The 23,066-nt window shown below is 42.0% G+C and overlaps 4 protein-coding genes across 7 annotated transcripts in view; all 4 read left to right on the top strand.

Moving 5' to 3' along the window:
• Nucleotides 1-3,037: 3,037 nt before the first annotated feature.
• tmem39b (transmembrane protein 39B) lies at nucleotides 3,038-11,592 on the top strand. Of its 3 annotated transcripts, none has more exons than XM_031580184.2 (9): nucleotides 3,038-3,135; nucleotides 5,029-5,266; nucleotides 6,274-6,493; nucleotides 7,179-7,262; nucleotides 7,518-7,672; nucleotides 8,181-8,514; nucleotides 9,852-10,039; nucleotides 10,834-10,954; nucleotides 11,194-11,592. In XM_031580184.2, the coding sequence occupies exons 2-9, from the start codon at nucleotides 5,139-5,141 to the stop codon at nucleotides 11,422-11,424; spliced, it is 1,461 nt and encodes a 486-aa protein (XP_031436044.1). In that variant the 5' UTR covers nucleotides 3,038-3,135; nucleotides 5,029-5,138; the 3' UTR covers nucleotides 11,425-11,592. The 3 variants fall into 3 exon arrangements, with proteins under 3 accessions (XP_031436044.1, XP_012688506.1, XP_031436045.1); XM_012833052.3 differs by having other exon boundaries at nucleotides 3,056-3,236; XM_031580185.2 differs by lacking the exon at nucleotides 3,038-3,135 and adding an exon at nucleotides 3,286-3,868.
• Nucleotides 11,593-11,723: 131 nt separating this feature from the next.
• On the top strand, nucleotides 11,724-18,387 carry ccdc28b (coiled-coil domain containing 28B). Of its 2 annotated transcripts, none has more exons than XM_012833027.3 (6): nucleotides 11,724-12,228; nucleotides 13,338-13,578; nucleotides 13,727-13,896; nucleotides 14,592-14,746; nucleotides 15,876-15,898; nucleotides 16,049-18,387. In XM_012833027.3, the coding sequence occupies exons 2-6, from the start codon at nucleotides 13,340-13,342 to the stop codon at nucleotides 16,101-16,103; spliced, it is 642 nt and encodes a 213-aa protein (XP_012688481.1). In that variant the 5' UTR covers nucleotides 11,724-12,228; nucleotides 13,338-13,339; the 3' UTR covers nucleotides 16,104-18,387. The 2 variants fall into 2 exon arrangements, with proteins under 2 accessions (XP_012688481.1, XP_031436046.1); XM_031580186.2 differs by having other exon boundaries at nucleotides 13,212-13,578.
• iqcc (IQ motif containing C) lies at nucleotides 16,680-20,922 on the top strand. Its single transcript, XM_012833029.3, has 5 exons — nucleotides 16,680-18,620; nucleotides 19,012-19,155; nucleotides 19,340-19,673; nucleotides 19,877-19,998; nucleotides 20,644-20,922. The coding sequence occupies exons 1-5, from the start codon at nucleotides 18,411-18,413 to the stop codon at nucleotides 20,707-20,709; spliced, it is 876 nt and encodes a 291-aa protein (XP_012688483.2). The 5' UTR covers nucleotides 16,680-18,410; the 3' UTR covers nucleotides 20,710-20,922.
• A 923-nt stretch (nucleotides 20,923-21,845) lies between these two features.
• dcdc2b (doublecortin domain containing 2B) overlaps nucleotides 21,846-23,066 on the top strand; it is a gene marked incomplete at its 3' end in the record, with an annotated part of 8,234 nt that continues 7,013 nt past the window's right edge. The window contains exons 1-2 of the mRNA XM_031580869.2: nucleotides 21,846-22,708; nucleotides 23,038-23,066. The exon at nucleotides 23,038-23,066 is cut by the window's right edge and continues 17 nt beyond it. Of these exons, the coding sequence (XP_031436729.1) occupies nucleotides 22,428-22,708; nucleotides 23,038-23,066 (310 nt within the window). The remainder of the gene's footprint in view (nucleotides 22,709-23,037) is intronic.

The raw sequence follows: 23,066 nt of genomic DNA, 5'->3' as shown, positions 1-23,066 counted from the left end.
ATATAATACACATGTAAGTCACATGACAGTAAAAAAAAATTGTCTCAATTGAGTGCTTATTTGTTCACATCATATATAAGCCAAAAAAATAAAATAAAAACAAAAACACTATTCATTGAGGATGGGAGAGACAGCCACCTTTTGACAGTACGGTGACATGTAGGTAGGCAATCTGATTCTTCAGTGACAAAGAGGTGGCTGTCTGCTCTATTCTCTGTGATATGTTTAGTTTATGTGAGTTTAGTTGTGTTCAGTTATCTGGCGCTGAAAAAAACCACGAATAAGTACTGTTAAATCAGAAAGCAAATCAGCTGTCACTCGGCTATTACCTGACCAATACCTATCAAACTCGGTGATACTATTCACAACTAATATGTCCTTCTTTCTATCAAATATGATGAAATTTGGTATTGTGCCCGCGAGCCACGCGTGACTTTAGTTGTGTTCAGTTATCTGGCGCTGAAAAAAACCACGAATTAGTACTGTCAAATCAGAAAGCAAATCAGCTGTCACTCGGCTATTACCTGACCAATACCTATCAAACTCGGTGATACTATTCACAACTAATATGTCCTTCATTCTATCAAATATGATGAAATTTGGTATTGTGCCCGCGAGCCACGCGTGACTTTAGTTGTGTTCAGTTATCTGGCGCTGAAAAAAACCACGAATTAGTACTGTCAAATCAGAAAGCAAATCAGCTGTCACTCGGCTATTACCTGACCAATACCTATCAAACTCGGTGATACTATTCACAACTAATATGTCCTTCATTCTATCAAATATGATGAAATTTGGTATTGTGGCCGCGAGGCACGCGTGAGTTTAGTTGTGTTCAGTTATTTGGCGCTGCCCTCTAAAGACAGAGACGTGACAGGTGGATCGAGATATTTTCCCGTAAATACCTTTACCTAAATACCTTTACCTAAATACCTTTATAGACAACATCGATCATACACTACCATTGCACTCAAACAACCACACTCAAACGAGGAGATATTGTATCAATTAGCCTATTATGTATTGTATTAATTGCACAGAGTTCCAGTGGCGCATGCAGCCGTACGCACTGTGCGTACCTTCTGCTACGCGAGAAGAAGAAAAATATATCATGAACGCATATTTATTAAAATGGGGAAACTATAAAATCGGAGTACAGACAACTAATGCCCAGCGTTGACGATGCAGATACAGAGCTGGAAACAGCTAAATGAGTTACGCAGTGAACTTTATCAAGCCCTGGAAAGTTCGGCAAATTTCTAGCCAAACATTCATTGCATCCTGAAGGTTTGTATCTATCTACGAAAAGACTGACTGGACTTGCTCTCATGAATATTCACACAGATTTGGAAATCGACAGCGAAGAAGTACTAAAACAATTTGATGCAACTGGCAGAAGGGCAATGCGTTTAGGCTGTAACCTATTATTTGCGCGCGTGTGTGAATGTGCGTGCGTTTCTCTCGCCTTTTATCTTTCACCTTTGAATAATGTAACTTATAAACACATCGGCCTGGCAGAAACAAACAAACAAACAACCCAAGAGGCAACACGCATTTCTGGACCGATGAACAGACGCGATTCATGCTCAATCAATTGTTGTTGTTATTGGTAGTGGTGAAGAGGTCAAGCGGAAAGGGCTGTATCACCACTAGTTGTAATAAAAACAGCGCTACCTATCGTATCGGATATGACATGCTTTCGGCCAATGATTCGATTTATTCACTGCCATGTATATTGGGATAATAGCACCTACCCTCGAAAGAAAGCATAGTTCGACTAAGCAAAGATTCGAATTATACCATCATGTAAACACACTGATGGAGAGCTTCTCAGCTGATCTTGTGCCTTGTAAAAGCACAGTTGATTGCATGAGCAGATAAACACACACTTTCTCAAGAGCTGTAAGTAAAAATGCTTGAGGGGTTAGGTACACCTTACATAATTTAAAATAGTTTGTATGCCAAGACTACAATGCTTCTGCTCAGGAGCCATATGTCAGTAAGCAAGCAGTGTGGCTGTAAGGGTGACTAGAGATAGAATGACTGTTAATAAACAAATCGTACAGAGAGAACCATCAGTATCCAGTTTTTCTGAGACAGGATGTCCTGCAGGTTGCATGGAAGTGTTTTAGCAATGACAGTTACATTGTTTGAAATGTATTTTCCACAGAGGCTCTGCACAGTGTGGCTGTACGTCCGTATTGACTGCGCATGTGCAAAACTGAGCACGCAGTAGTTCCCATGCGCTCAGGTAGATAGATAGATGGATACTTTATTAATCCCGAGGGAAATTTAGGAACAGTACAATAAGTACAAACAGTACAATAAGGTCGTAGTGCCTCCAGCTTGCGCGTATCTGCAACGGCACAAAAACGAGTGTACTTAAGACACACCAATGCGCACGTCCGTATCTGTATTGCGCATAGCCGTGTCTGCAGAAGTGTACCTCGGCCTTTGGAAGTTTAGTTTTAGTCAGTCAGCCTCCTGCTGGTCAAATGCTGGAATTGTTTTTGCTGGGGGAAAGCATGTTTACAAACGGAGTATTCAAAATGGAACTTTGTTCTACTGTTGAACAGTCCAGTCATATGATGTTTGGCATATAACATATGCAGGCCTACTAGTTATAGTGTTGTGTCCAGGAACTGTGAGCACTTGCTGAAATTAACTCCTGAGCCAAAATTCACTAGATGAGGAGCACTCAGTGTAAATCTCAATGTAACTGTAACCAAGTCCAGCAGTAACAGGGGTGATTATCCTGCATTCGACATCCATTATAGCCCATGGTCTGGTCTACTTTATACTTGACAATACATTTGTAGTTGTATTTGGGATAAGCAAGCATACTCATAGACTGCCAAACAAACCACATTTATAAAAGGCAAAACACTCCCTTCTGTCAACACCACAAGACTGTAAGAATAGGATGAAAACATGCACCCCTTTCAGTTAATTGTGAAGGACCTAGCTATGATCTTAAAAAATGGAATGGAATAAAGAGGTTGTCCCTTTAAAATGTACACTCCTCCCTCATAAATTATACCAACTTACACCCCTACCCTCCCCAACACATTTGTAGTACCAAACTGTTAGCTGACTACAGCTACCTCACCAACATAATGAGTCCCAGCACTCACTGTAAGTGAAAACGCAATCAAGCTACAAAAACGGTGCCAAATATAGTTTTCGCTTAATGCATTGTCGACAATTTGGGAAGTTAAATCTCCAGTTGGACACTGGTAAGCCCTCGTTCGCTAATTGACGTTGTCACGATTGGGTTTCTGAGGCTAATGTTAGCCATTTAGCTAACCAGCTAGTTGAGCTTAGGCCGCAGTCTTTTGTGTTTGGGCATGTTTCCTGCTGTTCTTATGGAGTATGGTTGGTGTGCGAGCAGATGTTTCAGCACATGTTTTCACGCAAACAATACATGTCAAATCAAATGCTTTCAAACGCTAAGTAAAAACAATACAGTTAGCATAGGTAGCTATCAATCCGCTCTAGTTGCTTCCGCAAAATCTAACCTATCTTAACGTGAGGTTAGTATTACTTTCGTCCAAGGTAGGTCAACTATAACTCCTGCTACCTAATTCAGGGACCATTCTTAAGACCATGGGTAATTTATCTTGTCAAACAGCTTCTCGGTTGTAGAGCTTGCTTGCTTGTTGAACGTGCGTGTGTGAATGCATTTCATTTGTTTTCATTTGATACTTTGGCAGACGGGCTAACGCATTGGCAATGCAAGTTTAGGTGTTGCATAATGTCCATGCAACGTCAGTTTGCTTTTCTTTCCTGTATTGACAGATAATGTTAGCTTGCTGACGCTGGAATGCGTCCTGAAACAAGATGCAAAGCAGTAGAAGACCTTAAAAGGGTAAAGTGATTAGATAATTCAGGCCTACTAAACAGGGCTGGGCTTAAATGCATCCTTATGAGTATACCACCACACTGCAGACAAAACATAGAGCACATTTGGACAAGTGATCATTTGAACTTGGTAGGTGTGTTTTTGTATGTCATGAAACTTATCCAATTCTTCTCCGGAAGATCTTATTCAAGTTTGCCAACGCCGATGACAATGATTAGATGGATCAGACTGCTTGATGGAGTTAGCAGGGCTGCAGCAACAAGCTGTTTTTGTTCATTCCTGTGAAAGGCGGGCCAAACATGTGGTAGCCTACTTTTGCAGGTTTGGTCATTGAAATTAATTTGCTAAATTTAGAGTGAAAAGCTACTTTTGGAAGCTTTTGGACGCATTGCATTTAAAGGAGCACGTTGGGGGTTTATTGCGAAACAAGTACTGCATTTACCAATCTTAATATCGATTAGGCATTTGGGTTCAGACAATGGATTTAAACAATCAAAACAAAGATCCATGATACAGAGAATGCCCAGTACTATTACACAACCTTGTTACTTTTTAGTTATCGTTCTGGAAACATCTTCTTGTTTGACAAATGCCCACAGCACATTTAAGTGAACTGGCGTTTGTTTATTATGTATTCCTATTTGTGTAATATATGTTCTGATTTTTCAAGAGTCGTTAAATAGCATTTTTAGGTATCGGGGAAAGGATTTGCTCATCAGAGAAGAACCAGCCTTTATCAGTGTGATCTCTTTGGTGTAATTTGTTAACCTGTTTTGTCACATCTGTGTGTGCTACTGTGGTGCAGCCATTGCGTAGGCTACATGTATTGTGTATCATCCCAGTTGTCAGAAAACAATTGCCTGGTTTCTTAAAGATCTAGAATACAATAGAACGGAACAGAAACAGAATTTCTCTAAGCAACTTTGTCACTGTCAGTTGGTTGCCTTTTTGCGACCCAGGAAGTTCAACTGAAACCAGTTGACTGAAGACTGACATGAAAAGAAAAGAGGCCTAGAACAGTTACTTATAGAACTTAACCTTCTAGCAATTTAATGACACATTTAAATCTGTAAGTGTGGGAGTGAATTTGAGCCCCGTCTCTGAAATGTGTAATGTACTCTTCATTGGTGACATTCTAATTTCCGTTTTTTTTTTTTGCTATGCAGTTTCCTCTTCTATGGTGAGGCACTAACACCAGAGGATTGCACACTGATCAGCAAGCACAGAGCCAGTTTGAACAGAAAGGCCGGAAAGAGAAGACACGGGATCTTCTGGAATGGCAGGTGGTCGGAGAGGAGCCAACCGGACCACGTACTGCAGGTCTCCGCTGGGCAGCGAACAATCTGTTGGCAATGGAAGCCACTCAACCAGCTCCCCAGTTACAGGGGTGCGGTCACGGACAAGGTAAGAGATTGAGGCCTGGATTCTGGCCTGTAGTTGGCAAGATGATGGCTGTGTACCCTTTGCTCACAGATGTTTTAGTTTAAGGTGGTGCTCCACATTGGACATGATGTCAGTATTTCTGTTGCTCTCAAGTCCATGTTTGCAATATTTTTCTAATGTTTAAAAAAAAATAAAAAATTTATGAAGGATTTGGACAATTACAAAATTAAGGTTTTCATTCATAGCATGCTCCTAATTTCCTTCCTGTCTTGAACAAAGTGTGCTGGAAAAGTTAAGAATATAATGGACAAATGCAAGTTTTGACCACAAATAACATAACACGCATCAAACCTTGTGGCTTATGTTGACCAATACAATTCAGAGGAAGGGCCCCACAACACGAGAAACTAATCAGCCTTATTGGAAACCATTAAAAGTGCAAAAGACCTCATTGAGAAACAGTCAGAAGATGGTCTTCCGACCCCACTGTATAATTGATGGACTTTGGCCTGTTATCCAGAGGATGAGGGTACACTAATGTGCCCAGTAAAGTAGATATTGCTACACGGTTAAAGATAAAGAACAGACCATACCGCTGACAGGCAGGTCTCAGAATCTAGTCTCTGTCTAGTCACTCGTGGTTTATTTAGTTTTTTGTTCCCCCCCACCCCTCACTCACCACCCACCTCATATGGGGTTTTTCATGGTGTCTTGCTTGTCTGATCAACTAAGCCAGTAGGCACTCGAAAACTCTGTATACAGTTTGTATACAGTTTGTGGAATTAAGTTGCTATACCTAAATTCCTCGTGGTCTATTTCGTTTTTTGTTCCCCCCCACTCACCACTCACCTCATATGGGGTTTTTCATGGTGTCTTGCTTGCCTGGTCAACTAAGCCAGTAGGCACTCGGAAACTCTGTATACAGTTTGTGGAAATTAAGTTACTATACCTAATTCTAGAGCGCTATGCTTTTTTCACTGCTGGTTTAACTTGATGGCTTTAATTGTGTGTTCATATCGTCCCCTCAGGAATGGCTCTGGGACCAGCATGTCCAGCCCTCCTCTGGCAGCCCAGACGGTCGTCCCTCTGAAGCACTGCAAGATTCCAGAGCTGTCCATGGAGAAGAATGTGCTGTTTGAGCTCCACCTGTTCTTCTGCCACCTCGTCGCTCTCTTTGTCCACTATGTCAACATCTACAAGACAGTGTGGTGGTACCCACCAAATCACCCACCCTCCCACACCTCACTGGTGAGTCGAAACACACACACGTGGATACTCGCATATGTTGTAGATGGTTAACGCAAATATGGATTTTTTTTTCTCGGGTAATTCATTCCTAAGGTTTGGCAAAAGTCCCCTTCATCAGGAGTTCCAATCAATCAATTGATTGATTCATTGATTGATAGATGTCATTTTCTACCGCTAATACCAACCACTGAGCTCCAGACATGAAGAGTAGCAGGTGTCTGGTTGTCTTGAAAGCACGGTGTTGTATACTTTGATGGTTTTTAAAGTTTAACCTGAATGGCTACAAAATGTATTTTTGTATATATGTTGAATAAGGTCAAAAACGGTCAACAGTCTGAAAAAGCGCTTTTTACTTTCACACTGCCTTTTTTTTTTTTTTAAATCTAAGGTTTTTATAAAACTCTTATCTTACTTTAATGTTTTAGTTTTTATTGCTTGACATCTTAACTGTCCAGGGAAGGGTTCTGTTTGTGTGGCTTCATTTAGGGCACTAAGGGAAGGATGTCTAGATATGTTTGATGACAACTTTTCTCATAATTGAACTACTGTAATTTTTGTGTCCATTAAATAGGTAACACACTCAAGACTTTAATTTATTGAAAGATTACATTAACAGCCTCTGTGTAGATGAAAGTGTTTCACATAATACTTTAAGGTAACACTTTGTCTGCTTGCTACCTTCTAGAACTTCCATCTGATTGACTACAACATGCTGATATTCACTGTCATTGTGTTGGCACGCAGGCTTATAGCAGCAATCGTAAAGGAGGTAAGAACTCTGTTCTTGTAAATGTTGTTAACATCGTCTTGTTTTTGATCTTTCAGTTAGCCTTTACTAACTGGGTTGAAACTCGAGAAAAACGAAAGATGAGAGCCCCACCGACACCCCTTGTCGTTTCTTCCTTGAGTTTTCTCTTTCTCTGTTCTTGCTATGTGCGGTTTTTTTTTTTAATAAAGAATGGGTGCCTGAACAAGCTGTAGTCTGATGCATCTCTTTGACTGTTCTGACTTGTTCTCCCTCAAGGCGTCTCAGAGCGGTAAGCTCTCGTTTCCCCACTCCATCTTCCTGGTGACGGCTCGCTTCGCTGTGCTCACCCTGACTGGCTGGAGTCTGTGTCACTCACTCATCCACCTTTTCAGGACCTACTCAGTGCTGAGTCTACTGTTTCTGTGTTACCCGTAAGTGCCCCAAGGATAGTACCTCTCTCTTTGTGTGTCTCTCACACACACACTCTTTCTTTCTTTAGCTCTCTCTCTCACACACACTCTCTCTCATAAACACACACACTGACACATACACTCTTTCTTTCTTTATCTCTCTCATAAACACACACACTGACACATACACTCTTTCTTTCTTTCGCTCTCTCTCTCTCTCGTAAACACACACTGACACATACACAAGTATAATGTCCTTGAAATTACATTTGGGTTTCTTTAAGGTTTCGTTTCTCCTTACATACTTATTTGTATGCTCATGACGGAGTTCTATAGCTGTTTTGTGGCATACATTAGCTTTAGCAGGCAGTCACTGCACAGTGAGACTTCCCAATATGTCATTGCTTTCAGTCGTTGGAAGTTGAACCTATGTTTTTGGTTATGGGCTTCGGTGCACTGTGTAAACATACACACACACACACATACTGTACATACAGAATTAGTAACGATCAATCACGTCTCTTTGCAGCTTTGGAATGTACATTCCCTTCTTACGGATCAGCTGCGACTTCAGCCGCACCGGGCCCCTCTCGCCCATCGCCAGCATTGGCGCCAAGGAGATGGGCAGCATGGCACGCGGGCGCGACTACCTCTCCGTGCTGAAGGAGACGTGGAAGCAGCACACCAGCCAGCTCTACGGCGTGACGGTCATGCCCACTCACGCCTGCTGCCTGTCCCCTGACCTGGTGCGCAAGGAGGTGGAATACCTGAAGGTGGACTTCAACTGGAGGATGAAGGAGGTGCTGGTCAGCTCCATGCTTAGTGCCTACTACGTGGCCTTTGTGCCTGTGTGGTTCGTCAAGGTGGGTGGAATCTGTTAGCGTGGTGATGTGTCTGCACCCTCCATATTTAGCTGTGTTTATGGTGGCACAGACATCCTTCGTAGGGGTTAATTTTGGTCAGGAGATGTTGGAAGTAAACACTGGTTAGAATTATATTCAAAGCAGGTAAATAAACCACTCCCTAGGGCTTACAGGGTGGCCTGGAATCTAAAGGACAAAACTGGTTTGCAGTCTGTAAAGACTCCGCAAAGGCAGGCTAGAAACTTGTACCTTTGACTAAAGTTTGGTTAAATGCGGTTAGATTCTGCCCATAGTAATATCTAATGCTTACAGCAAATATCAAGCATCCTTTTAGGAAGAGCATTACCCTAACTAATTTACGGAAGTTGACAGGCTGCATCGCTACCACATTTTTTAGTGAATTTTGTCCATAGGGGGTGTTGCAACAGACAAATCTCAATGATCTCAAGAATAGCTTAAGCTGAAGTTTGGTCCATAGGGCCGCTGTATCTGACACATTTCAAAATCTCAAGAACTGCTTAAAAATAAACTTTGAGATTCTTTTAAACATGGGCCCTATTTTCCTATCTTTTTGGGTCCAGATTTTTGCTATGGTCCAGTAATGGGTTACATGGTCCAGCTACTGTATGGTCCAGTAATGGGTTACAATGCTGCAACCAGCAACCACAAAATGTGGTAATCCCATAAGGCATGCATCCGCGTCTAAGTAAATAGCTGTAAATAGACCTGTGTCTGTGTACCTCAATAACTAAAGAAACTGTAGAAAATCACTATGGTTTCTACAGTAATTTCCTACAGAAACTTTAGAAACAGACATTTTCTACAAAATACTCATATTTACCATAAGAATACGCCTGTTATAAAGTCACACTCATCCTCATATTTACTAAATAGGTCTCAAAACTGCAGAACATAACTCCTACTCTATCAGTGTACATTCACCATATCCACATTACAACATTTGCTCCATACATTTTCACTCGGAAGTAGATATACAACAAACGTTTTACTCTATTGTTCCCAGAAACTTAATCATTCAAAATAACACACTTTTTCTTGGAACAGAAAATATGTTGTTAATTCACCGAATTCTTGCTCACGTTCTGCGGTGGTCATAGTACTCACAGCTATGCGGTACGACTAGTTTACTTGTAAATTGTTGGTTGGTGTCACACCTGTAAGGACTATCAAACCTAAGCCACATCTATTACATTATTGGTGTATTATTGTTGAACATATGCAACAATCCAGGTGATCAGATAGATCTACAAATCCCCCCCCCAGTTAACAAAAAGTAAGCTCTTTTTTGCGTTTATGTGTGTGGCCCTCTTCTGCAGAGTACTCAGTATGTGGATAAGCGCTGGTCGTGTGAGCTCTTCATCCTCGTGTCGGTGAGCACCTCGGTCATCCTCATGCGCCACCTGTTGCCGCCCCGCTACTGCGACCTGCTGCACAAAGCTGCGGCGCACCTGGGCTGCTGGCAGAAGGTGGACCCTGCCCTCTGCAGCAACGTCCTGCAACACATGTGAGTGTAAGGGGGAGTGGGGGGTCCTCAGCTGCTCTTACTGAACTATAGGGACAACGTGGAGAGTGCAGTGGTGTAGTCCAGGGTATACGCAGGTATACGGAGCATACCCACTTATTGTTCAGTCAGCATTGCGTATACCCACTTCTCAAAACAGGGCGTTTATCCTGTGCTGTATGGGCTGCTCTGTTGAGTTACTATAGTTGGCCCTTTTTTTGGCTTAATACCTGATGGAGATCTGTGACGTAATGTGCTTCGGTGAAGTGGACTGGAGTGGGTGGTCGGGAGGGTATTGGGGTGGGTGGTTGGGTTGGCCTGTGCCCGTGCAACATTCAACACAGGAATGTTTATGATGAAACTGTTACCAGAGCACAAAATTGTTTACAACAGCACAAAGTTTTTCATAGATCTAGCCTCATAATTTTGTTGTCAAAGTGCACCAGATTGATGCATTGAACTTTAAAATGTGCAAAATGTTCTTATATATAAAATATATTCCCCCCCGGGGAGCATGCCCCGGACCCTCCTAGGGGGTTCTCATCGTTGTCACCTTTTTCATCCCTGATGAGTTTGCACCCCTGGAGTGTAAGGGGGGGGGGGGTCCTCAGCTGCTCTTACTGAACTATAGGGACGATGTGGGGGGTGCAGTTTTACCATGTGTTTTGTGGAGTTGCTTGCATCATTTCATTTCTTGGCTTGAGAAGTACTGCCCTAGCAGCCTGCCAGCACTGGTTTTTTACAAATAAGTTGAAAGCGGAAGTTGTAATGACTGCATCTCCTCATATGTGTACCAGATGGACAGAGGAGTACATGTGGCCGCAGGGGGTGCTGGTCAAACACAACAAGAACGTCTACAAAGCCATGGGCCACTACAATGTAGCGGTGCCCTCAGACGTTTCACATTATCGATTTTATGTGAGTACACTTTTCTGACGGGTTCTAAAATGGTTGGAATGCATTGCTGATCTAGAGATTGTGCATGGGAGAGCATGTGCCTCTCGCAGCAAGATGAGACGGCTATGTTGTTCAAACTTGGGATGATTTTTTTTTTTTGTTATGTTTTAATACAGATTTTAATTCTTTATATAATGTGTACTTGTGGCATGAACTAACATTTCTCTCTCTCTCTCTCTCCTTTTTTTTTTTCCATACAGTTTTTCTTCAACAAGCCCCTTCGAATATTAAATATCCTCATCATTCTAGAAGGTTCCATGATATTTTACCAGCTCTACTCACTAATGTGCTCAGAGAAGTGGCATCAGACAATATCATTAGCCCTCATCCTATTCAGCAACTACTACGCTTTCTTCAAACTGCTTCGCGACAGAATAGTTTTGGGGAAAGCGTATTCTTACACATCAAGCTCAGAGCAGAAAGTTAGTTAGTGAAGTCAGTTATTCACCCAGTAAGTCGGTCTGTCTTCAAAAGAGAACAACAAAAGAAAGAAAACGGCATGCATGAGAGCTTTTTATTTTTTCTACAAATGCATTTTGTTTTTGATTTTTCTTTTTTTTGTTCTGATATGCCATATTAAAAAAGAAGGTATTTTTGTATTCCTCTGTGTACAGTGTCCATTTCTTTATCATATGCAAATGTAACTATTCGAACATGTGAGGTCAAAATTAATATTAGTGTGGAAGCTGATAGTGCACTGTATTGCTTGATGGCATAACTGTTTCTCGAATTACCTTGTCGATAATTAACTCAGAATTCCACTGTTTCCAAAAAATGTATAATCACCTTCACCCACAGAGGGCAGCCTTTCTATTTCATTCAGTGGGTCTACCACTGAAACTGACGATCATTGACCCCACAGTGGTGTCCATAATTTGAGTAATATTGTTCAAGGACTTTCATTCAATTCAAGCATGAGGTAATGACTTAATTTACACCAACTGGTAAAGGATGATTTCTACCAAAAGTTAAAAACCATTTGCAAAATGGAACCTGTCTCTTTAAGGCCGGGATAGTGCTGTCCATGATGACGATCTCTTGGGTTTTTATTTATAGTCGCTATGGTTGGCGAGCGAGAGTCTTTGTTGGAGAGAGGCGCGGAACACCAAGTGATAACATTTGCTGAAGCCTGCTTCGGGAAAGAGTTCAGACTATGGAAGACACCACATCTCCATCCGCACGACGGTTAGCAGTCTTCATCCACGCTTAATTTTCCAGTGTCGACGCAGTACAGGGTAAGTGCGCTTAATAAAAGCTACGTTCGCCTATATCGGATGATTGAGTGCGCATAGTGCATCCCCGCGGCTAGAATTTTCCAAGCGTGGTGTTTTTTTTGCTCGTTAATGTTTTATTTCATTCAGTCTGGCTAAAATCTCCCAGACTCCCAGTCTGATTGTTACTCACTTCGTACACGTTGGCCATCTTTTTAAACTGTTTCTTCTGAATACAAATCAATAGCGCGTAACCCCCTTCTGTTTCAAATTACAGCGCATTTATTTGAATAACAAATTAACCGCTTCTTGTGGAAATCATTCGTTTATATTGTTAAGCAATGGCTCGTCAATTAGATGCGATTAAGTGTTTACGAGAAGAGTCTGTTGTGCCTGGCTGCTCCAATCCTCTACTATCTTGTTTTTTGACCCAGATAACTAATTCCACTCATCGCTCGAAAAGCAAAATATGCCACACATGTAGTTAAAAGACCAACAAAGTAGTACAATGAATCTGTCTGTAAAACGAATCTGAAAGCAATGGTCTTTTAATTCGTTTTATGTGCAGATAACTGAAATAAATTGTTCAAATAGATTGTGATATACCTGACCGCCAGCTGTCAGTGCTATGCAGTGGGAACAGTAAATTAGTGAATATGTTTCCCCACATAATGCGACATAACGGAATAAAGCAGAGTTCATGTTTGGTTGAAAAAAGAAAACTATCTGTAAAGTTCTTAAAATATTTTTATGGGATCAGCATATTCTCAGTCCTGCCTAAACTTAGAGATGTTGATGCATATTGATTTGATGCGTAATTTAGAGTGTTGCATTGATCTGCGGTATACAATAATGGTTGGGTGACGGAACTTGGGTCCTATCGAATACACTGTCACCACCTTACTGCATAAACAAACCCAGTAATCACGACCAAAATAACAATCCCAGCAACAATACACCTCTAAGGATCAGAGGATCAGCCTGACTTCCTGTGTTTGTTGTTTCAGGAAAGCCCACCCAACACTCTGCTTGTGCCCATCTCTCTCTCTCTCTCTGTCTCTCTCTCTCTCTGTCTCTCTCTCTCTGTGTCTCTCCCTCTCTCTTTATCGCTCCCTCTTCCTCACACATCACAGCCATGGAGGACAAACGGAAGAAGCGAAGCCCCAAAGTGTCCCTACCTCAGCCACCCCCTCCTCCCATCAACCCTCGCAAGCTCCCTGTCCTCCCAGCCAGCAAGAGTGCCACCTTCTCCTTGGGGCTTCCCCATCCCCCCTCTCCCAAAAACAGGAGCAAGGTGAAGCGCTCTCTGGGGACGGTGGGCCAACCGTACAAAGAGGTTCTCAGCGTTCCGGTAGTTCCACCAAAGAACTCCAGGTGTGTTACAGTGTTCTTGTGTTCTAAAGTGACTGCAGGAAGTTAGTCAGTGTTCACACACGTCATGTGTCTGGAACAAAAGACTATAATATGACAGCTCTTGCCTTCACAACAACAAAAACTTAAGAAGTTTTGGTTATTTTACCAGGCCTCACAAGGAGAAGCCCAGGGCACCTCAGCCTGCAGGACCCAGTAAAGTCAACCAGTCATCATCCATGCAGCACTCATTCCTAACAGACGTCTCGGATGTGAGAGAGATGGAGGGCGGCCTCCTCAATCTGCTGAATGACTTTCACTCGGGCAAACTGCAGGCATTTGGTAAGAAAAGGATTTGTATATTTTGTGTGTAGCTGGTGTAATTTGGATGTGTCCTTGAACAGTGATTGCACTGTTTGGGCTGTTGTCATGCTCTCCACACTGAGCTCTGCAGCATATATGTGTAAGTGTGTGTATGCATGTGTTGGTCTGTTCTTTTTTATGTTTTGTTCTGATGATTATGCCTGTTGATATAGGCACAGTGTAGGTGATATGCATGTGTTTGTTTATCATTTAAATCAAATTGAATCAAACTTTATTTATACGGCGCATTTCATACCAAGAGGTAACACAATGCGCTTCATTTTGTAATTTTAGTGATTAGAACATTTTGTGGTCGTGGAACTTGTTCAAATTAATTGCATTTTGATGGTAATTGTTATTTTTCAAATTTTCTGAAATACTGCCTTGTATCCGTACTTGGTATCGGCAAGCACACAAACCTAAGCACTCATACTCGGCCTGAGAAAAGTGGTATTGGTGCATCTCTAGTACATATGTGTATTTGTATGATCTGTGTGTATTGAAGATAAGTACATTTGTATGCCCTGGTGGTTACACCTGCTTGTGTTTTGTACAAGGATTTGTACATTTTGCACAAGGATTTGTATATTTTGTGTGTAGCTAGTGTAATTTGGCTGTCCTTGAACAGTGATTGCACTGTTTGGGCTGTTGTCATGCTCTCTGTGGTCCTGCAGGGAAGGTGTGTTCGTTTGAGCAGCTGGAGCATGTGAGGGAGATGCAGGAGAAGCTGGCCCGCCTGCACTTCAGCCTGGACAGCCACGTGGAGGAGCTGTCTGAGGACCAGCGGAAGAGCGCCTCCGACCGCAACCTGGAACACCTGCTCTGCAACGTAAGCACACCTAAACGCATGCACAGACTCTACTCTACACGTACACGCCTGTACACGCACGCACACACATACACACACACACACACACACACACACACACACACACACACACACACACCTGTACACGCACGCACACACATAAATACATGCACAAACACAGGGGAATGTCGACACACAATACAGATGGTTGAATTATGCTAAACAAAAAGAGAATCGTGAAATGATTCAAACTGTTTTCTGGGTGCCTTCCAGTCAGTTTGGAGTGCTGGCCAATGTTGTTGTGTCATTAAAGATGGTCTCTAGATTCTATTTTTTTTAGTGAGTTTATGTAAAGCATGGCTGTAAACAAATCTCTCTAGTGTGACACGCTCACACAACACTCTCATGAAAACTCTCTCTGACCTCCTCCCATTGCATTCAAGCACGTTGCTGTCACATTCTTTCCAAGCAAGGTGTGGTCTGTTTGGCATACATACACATATGCTCACACAGATACACACACATAACACAGTTATACACTTCAGTTTATTTTGTTCTGATTTAAAGAATATTACGGTTTGAAACATTCTAAGAGCGGGCTACCTTACTGCAATCCCAATGGTCTTTCTGTTAACTCAGCCTGTGTGTGTGTGTGTGTGTGTGTGTGTGTGTGTGTGTGTGTGTGTGTGTGTGTGTGTGTGTGTGTGTGTGTGTTGTGTGTGTGTGTGTGTGTGTGTGTGTGTGTGTGTGTGTGTGTGTGTGTGTGTGTGTGTGTGTGTGTGTAAGAGAGAGAGAGAGAGAGAGAGAGAGAGAGAGAGAGAGAGAGAGAGGGAGATGATGGCATTCAGTGTGGCATGTATCAGAGCTGTGAGAAAGCTGCACAGGGATGCATTCTGTCTTTGGTAACCGACAAATTGTGTAATTCTAGAACACTAACAGGTGTTGGGTCCACATGCACAGTTCTGCTACTCACGCTGAGGGATATGTTAGTTTTTTTAACAAAATTCCATTTTGTATTGGACATATTTATTAATGATTATGTCGACAGTTAAATAGGGCATCATTTTAGACTGCAAGCCATTAAACTAGACATCTTTGTGTTTACGTGAAAGAAAGGTTGTTGAATTCTCTGCTTTTCGTCTCTTCACAGCTGGAAGAACTCAGCAGCTCCATGTATCCTTTCCCTTAACTGCCCTCTGCTCCAGGCAGTCTGTAGGAACATTGGCTTTCTGTCAGACTCAAGCTGACTGTGTAACTTGATTCTTGATTCTTAATGGCTTAAAGCAGAGAGTTTTGTCAGCATCCTTAATGGTCTATGCACAGACAAAAACTACACCTGGCTGAAAATCAAGACCTTCCGAAGCCAACTGGGCCCTGAACCGCGACGGTCAGGGTGTCAAAAACACACTCCATTACTTCCAAAGCAAGATGCAAAGATTGCCATGACTACATTTCAAATGCCAAAAGCTAGTTTGGTTGCTAATGTAGAGATATAATTCTTTATTTCCTGAAGCTTTCAAGAGGAAAATCAAGCAACAGTAGCAGCAGAAGCACAGAGCATGAATTGACAGTCAGAGGTAATCTCTTGAACTTTATGTGATGAGAAGTGTTAGTGGTACATTTTACAAAAGAAAAAATTCTGAAGCTGTTAAAACCATCTCAAATGGAGACTTAAGTTGAGTGTTTGTACCATTTGTGAGGAGGACTCCTGGACTAAATGTCTGTAAGAGTACTTCAGCCACTTACCAGAGGCTTTCAGAAGCACATACAATTGATGGTCATGGATTTTAAGGCCCCATTGCCCTCCCGTATCGATTGCAAGTAACGGTGCTAATGGTGGTAATCATATTTTCCTGGTAAGGCTGCAGTTATGCATCAGGTTAAAATTGCAGATATCTCTCTCTCTCTCTCACACACACACAACATTCTCTCTCTCTCTCTCTCTCTCTCTCACACACACACAACATTCTCTCTCTGTCTGTCTCTCACTCTCTCCCTTAAGAAAATTGCAGAAGCATTTCCTTGAATTGTTGCTGTTCTCTGCCCTTAATGGTCTGGGGATAACATTATGAAACTCAGGGAATGGATCTGCTTGGAAAACTAAATGTATGACTATGATCCGTGCCTAAACTCTCTTTTATTGACGGCTTCTTCGCCGTTATTTGGACCTGCCACTAGGATGTGATGCTTTGAAACAACTACAGCAAAAATGAGTCTGAAAGAATAATTGCTATGAAGAATTACATGCTTGAAAAATGAAAATGAAGTGTGATAAATTGTAAATTGGCTTCAACTTGGGTAGCACTCTCATGCCTAATCTTGATTGTACAACAACAGCGCCATCTCAGTGTCTTTCATTCTGATTTCTTGTAGGTGACATCTGTCGCACATAGTTGATGATAACTGACATCAGTGTGTATTGGTCTTATTAGATGTGTCCCTTAAATCTTTGATTTTATACCCCTTTGTATCTGAGAGGTGAAACATTTTTATGGAACACTTCTATGAATCCATAAGGGCCTTAATCCTTAACCATTTCTGAATTTAGCACAGAGCAGAGTTGTATCCAGGTTGTGTGTGGAAACCACAAGAGTGATATTGACACAGTTCTAAAGCGGAGACCGAAGTGTTGCCTAAATATTGTGAAAACCTTAATGAGATAATAAGCGATGCGGAGGGATTCTATCATAGCTGTATCATTCTAACATAAAATAATTATCATTGTTGAAGTGTTGTTTCTTAACATGGTATTTGAAAATGTTATTTACGTTGTCCCATTCGGGCTTATAACTTGTGTTGTGGTTAGTCAGTCAAGTTCGAAAAAGATAAGACACTGGTGTGAATCTGGGAACCTAGCCAAAGGGACTCTGATGCTGTGAGAACAATAAGCACTGATGTTTTTTGGAGAAACTACTGTAAAAGAGGACGCACATGCTTAACCTGAAATGTTATGGTTCTCATTGTCTACCTGTTTTTATTTCAAAGTGCAAATGTAAACGTAGAGAAATGACGCTGTTCCTGTTAATGCTTTAAAGAATTTGATACCAAGTTACCAGTGATACAGATAATGTTTTAGAATTTAGAGGAGGTGTCATGATGTGTGAGAGACCCATGTTTCCCTCAGTGGTTGTGTTTATTTATATGACCTGTAGGTGTAACAGTAGGGCTTAAAACCAACTCTTCAGCAAAGCACAATGCTAGAGAAAATATAGTGTGACATATTGCACCTAAGAGCTATAGTTGCAGTCCCAGAAATACTCAATGTCAAAACTGAAGACTGAAGTTTAATGTTGTGCACACAGCCATAGACAGACTTAAAAGCCATATTTTCTTTTCTGTCAACAATGAATTATCCTTGATAACTAATTTTATACCATGAGATGGTCAATTGAAAAAAAGCTGAAATTGTCTGACTTTGTCCTTGTTATAAAAAAGCATATTGCCATAAAACAATCTCCAGATTCTGTTACGCATTCAGGATTGTGTGCACACAGATGTAACCCTTTACTCGCTTAGACCTTTGATCTGCTGAGCCTACCTCATCCTCCCAAGGAACACCTTGCATTTACCAGTAGCCTACTGTGCTAAACGGTTCATCAATATTCTGTATGAAACCTTTTATGTCTATTTATTTATATACACAATAAAAGACTGATCCCGTGGATACATTTGTGCGTGTTCTTGAATGTCCATGGGTATCGAAACATTCTATCATCTTCAGCCTCTTTGTCAAGCAAATTCTTACTCCGGCCCAGTTGATGGCGATAGTGTTCCATTAGTTGTTTACCCACTACCACGAAACACTAGGAAGTTGGCAACGGTAGCATCATCTGTTACCAACGTTCATGAACCTATGGATAAGAGAGAGTGGCTTCAAAAAGTCACAGGTTTTCAGGTAAATACCATGTTTGTGTTCAAACGAGTTAACCGACAGTAGTTAGCGTGATATCAAAGAGTACCATAATATCTTCTAACAACTTATTTTTTAGTTATATGTGCATAGAGCTGCGCTAACTGACGTTAACTATGCTAGGATAACAGCTATGCAGTAGAAACCAACCCAGTTATAACTTTCTTGCTGTGGTGGTTCGCATACGCATTGTATTAAACTCTTAAAATCCAACGCGAATGAAACAATGCTCTGACATGTGTTTTTACCCTCACCCACACCACACACTTATAGGTCTCTCTTATACACTTATAGGTCTCTCAATCGGCCAGCTTCAGGTCAACATCAATTATCTGTTTTGCATCAACTAAAATGTGGTATTGTTAATTGATAACAGGCATGCTGTCGAGGATACTTGGTGCGAAAGACCATTAAATGTGCTCGAGACGAATACGAAGATATTGCAAAAGAGATAGAGGGAGATCTAAATGACTTGCATTGGAGAGGGGCTGTAATTCAGATCCCTGCTTTCTCTGAAGTGGTGAGTAACTTCCATTGGTATTTGCAACATTGTATGCATGTAGACCGTACAGGCTTCAGGCTTGTTTTTATATGTTTATTTGTCTTCATGGCTTTATATTTGAGTGGACATATCAGTGTATTTCAGTGTTCATCTTCAACCAATAAAATAAGCTAATGTGATTAATTGCATCCCCTGCCGCCAGAACATCTCGTTTTGGGGGCATGATAGACATGTCAAAGTCCGCTCTTACACGCAACCTGACCGTGAAGCGGCGGATGAACGCAAACCCACTCACATTGAGGTGATTGTGCCGGAGAGAGACACTGTCCCCAGTGACAGCACAGAAGGAGTCTCCAGCCTGCTGGAGAAGGAGACATCCAGCCTGTTGGTGAAGGAGACATCCAGCCTGTCAGACCGAGGAGGAGAGAGTGAACCATGCCAGGGAGAGGCAAGGGAGCAGGGACACACGAAAAGCATTGAAGACACCACTGCCGCTTTGAGTCGATTAGGATTGGATCCAAGCATTTTAGAGAGAAGTGAGTACTGTGATGTAGACCACATTCATGTGCACAGGTGATCAACTAGAGCTCACATGTGCTGTAGCCCTGGTAATCAGGAGGAGCATGGTGTACGCTCAGCAGTGAACTGATTAAATATTTGCAATAATTGAACTACAAGCTCCTCTTGATGTTAATGGTTCCGTATGATATTAAACACTGATAAACACACTCTTTGTTAGGCTCTCTTCGGCGCTCCCTGGACAAAGACCCTCCTCGGACACGTGAGGAGGCACGAATGCTCCGCAACAAACTTGCCATGGAGCTGCTGTGGATCCAGCAGGCCATCGCCAGCCGCAAGAAAGTGAGGGCTCTGACGAGTGATGCTGTTTACCTCTCCATTCTTTCAGAAGTACTCCTCAGAGAAAACAATGGTGGAGGCTTCTCACTTACACGTAATGGCCCTAAGCCTGTGTAAGCCTGAGACTTTTTTCCCCACAGTATTTAGACATAAAGGATGGTAGCAGCAGGCTGGATCAAGGGGCCTGTCTAGTAGGCTACTGGTTAGAATAGAATAGAAGAAATAGAAATGCCTTCATTGCCATTTTATTTGCATACAACGAAAGTTGGAGGAGAGCAAGGAGCCGCTGCGTCCGTGCGCACCGCCATCTTGGTCCAGACACTTGGTTTTCTGTCATACAGGGGTGGTTCACTCTTTCCTACTCACTTGTTGTCATAGCAACGTGTGCTTTACGCCTAATCTGCTGCATGGCAGGAACCAGCTAAAAGTCTGCTGCAACAAAAATATAATTTTTGTAGTGCATTATTTTTAATTTGTGGACAATCATCAGATCTTGATGGAATACTAAGTGTTTCGGGTTAGGCTTTATATTTAGTCATATCTGCATTGATGACCTCCTCAAAATACTATGTTTTTCCGTTAGGGAATAATGATAACACATAGCTGTATCTACTGCAAGCCATATTGTTACTTTTTCTACCTTTGCAGTACTTGACCCTGAGGAACAACCTGGAGGACGGAACACGGCAATCGAGTGCAGCTGCTTCAAGATGAGGGACACAAGCTCTGAGAAAGTCCTGTAGTCAGTGAGGGATTGACACAAAATCATAACTTGGATGACGACATTTGTATAATTTAAATGAACTGAAAATATGTGATTTGTGAAAAGTTGTGCTTTCTTTGCCCATGAATAGTGTTTGTATATAGAGTGTATATTTTGTTTACATAATAGAATTTGTACTTTAATAAAATAATTATGTTTACATATAACTGTTTATCTGTATTAATCCATGTTAACAGTACATGCGATTGCTATCAGTGGACCCAGAGTTTAGGATGGTGTGATGCGCATTGGTTGTAATGGGTTTGGAATCGTTCCAATATTAGTACAATCAATCATTCCAAAGGAAGTAACTCATTTCAGGAAGTGCCAGACGAGCCGATTTGCTCCAGTGCACCTAGTTTAAGCATTTATAATTAAAAAAAACATATCAGCACACCATTTGAAGAACTAGCATAGAACATTTTCTGTGTGTACTGAAATTCCTTTATTTACACTAGCAAATTAAAATGCTCAGGCTAGTTAGTGACTAATTTATTATTCAACAACAATCATTTTTGCCATACCACTTGCAATAGCTTAGGAGTTGGATTTGGATTCTTATTTCTGCCTTCTTTGAACGAAGCCCTGTCCTCCCTGTTGTAAAGAGTTCTACAGTATGCAAATACAGAGTCCCTGCAGAAGGCAGTGTGCAGTGGGTCAGCCCAGCATCCTCCCCGCCTGAAGCTGATAACATGCAAAAGCTCTCTGGTGTAGACTCTGGTCAAATTAGGTCAATGAAAAGAACACTGATGTTTTAATTGACCCTTGGCAAATGAAGCCAGTGCCACCAATCCAAAACTATTGTTGCAATTTAATCACCCAGACCCCCTCAAATATGGGGAACGGCGGGAGAGATTCTGTACAACTTGGATACTGGAATAAAATTCTATTTGGACAAAGCCCATCCCTGGCTGGGGACTTGGGCCACAGCTGGAAAGTGTAGTTGAGGGATCGCACACACTGAAGACTGCAGTGACAGAGAGCGATGTGTGTGTGTGTGTTATCTACCATGATGCCTTATTGGAGGGTGTTATTTTCACAGTAAGGATGTGTGCCGCCTTGTTGTGAATGGAAACTCATTGATAATTCAGTGCTGTTTGTTTTCCCCGTTAAGAGAAGTGGCGAGTGACGTGCTTTGTCTGATTCATGCCCTCTAAGAGCTCTTCAGCTCTTCCCCCTCTCTGTTTCAATTTTTTTGTTTAGTCTTCATTGGACCATCTTGTATTTCATTTCATAGTCTGCAGTTCTACACTCCCTCACTCTTCCCATCTCTCTCTCTCTCTCTCTGTCTCTACCCCCTCTTTTTCTCTCTCTCTCTCACGCTTTTGTTATGGGTAGGGCCCACACAGCTAGCAGCTATTGCTGGGTGTGCTGCCATGGCAACCAGGAAATACTCACAGATCGTCTGTGAGACTGGACACATGAGCGTGTGAGGGGAAGCCTGGAGACAAAACACACTCCCACACTTGCATACACACACACACACACTTAGACACACAAAAACACCTTAAACACACCAAGTGGACAACATTTGACCCAGCTTTTCACACAAAATACAGGGATATTTTCTTCCTGCTTTTTGAAGGACCTTTGACATGGACTAAGCCAGCAGCTTGCCTGTGCTGAAATCTAGCCGAGGATCCTGATCTTCCAGTGGTTAGGATCCAAAATGACTTCCAGCATTTCCATGGCCGTCCTGCCCCCCGTCAAGAGCGTGGTGGTCCACCGCAATGGGGACCCCTTCTACACGGGCAGGAGGTTCGTGGTGAACCAGAGGCAGGTGCCCTGCATGGAAGTCTTCCTGAACGACGTGACGCTGAACATCCAGGCACCGCTGGCCGTGAGGACCCTCTATACCCCACGGAACGGCCACCGTGTGTGTGAGCTGGAGGATCTGCAGACGGGAGCACACTATGTCGCTGCTGGGTTTGAGAGGTTCAGGAGACTGGAGTGAGTTGGTGACAGCATGAGAACATAGACAGAGAACACATAGCATGTTAATACTCAACATCAAACTAAATATGCATGTGACATTATCTAGTGGTAAAAATTTACTATTTTCACTGTTTCATTTTGACTTTTGGATGCCTTTCTGATATTTCATATGTTCACGTCAGTGGTACTGGGTTTATAGTTGATAACATGCCAAAATCCTGGAATGTTTTAATCAATTTATAGGGAATTTTAGGCTTAATTCTACCTCCATTCAAACAATATTGTCATTTTACTTGCATGTTATGAAATGTCTTTCTTTTCTGAAATATCTTTCTCATATCTAGTTATTTAAATACAGGCGTGAAGAAAGCAC

Source organism: Clupea harengus, chromosome 14, assembly GCF_900700415.2.
Source record: "Clupea harengus chromosome 14, Ch_v2.0.2, whole genome shotgun sequence".
Lineage (NCBI taxonomy): Eukaryota > Metazoa > Chordata > Actinopteri > Clupeiformes > Clupeidae > Clupea > Clupea harengus.
The sequence above is the reverse complement of the archived record's forward strand: the minus strand, read 5'-3'. Positions and strand labels throughout refer to the sequence as shown.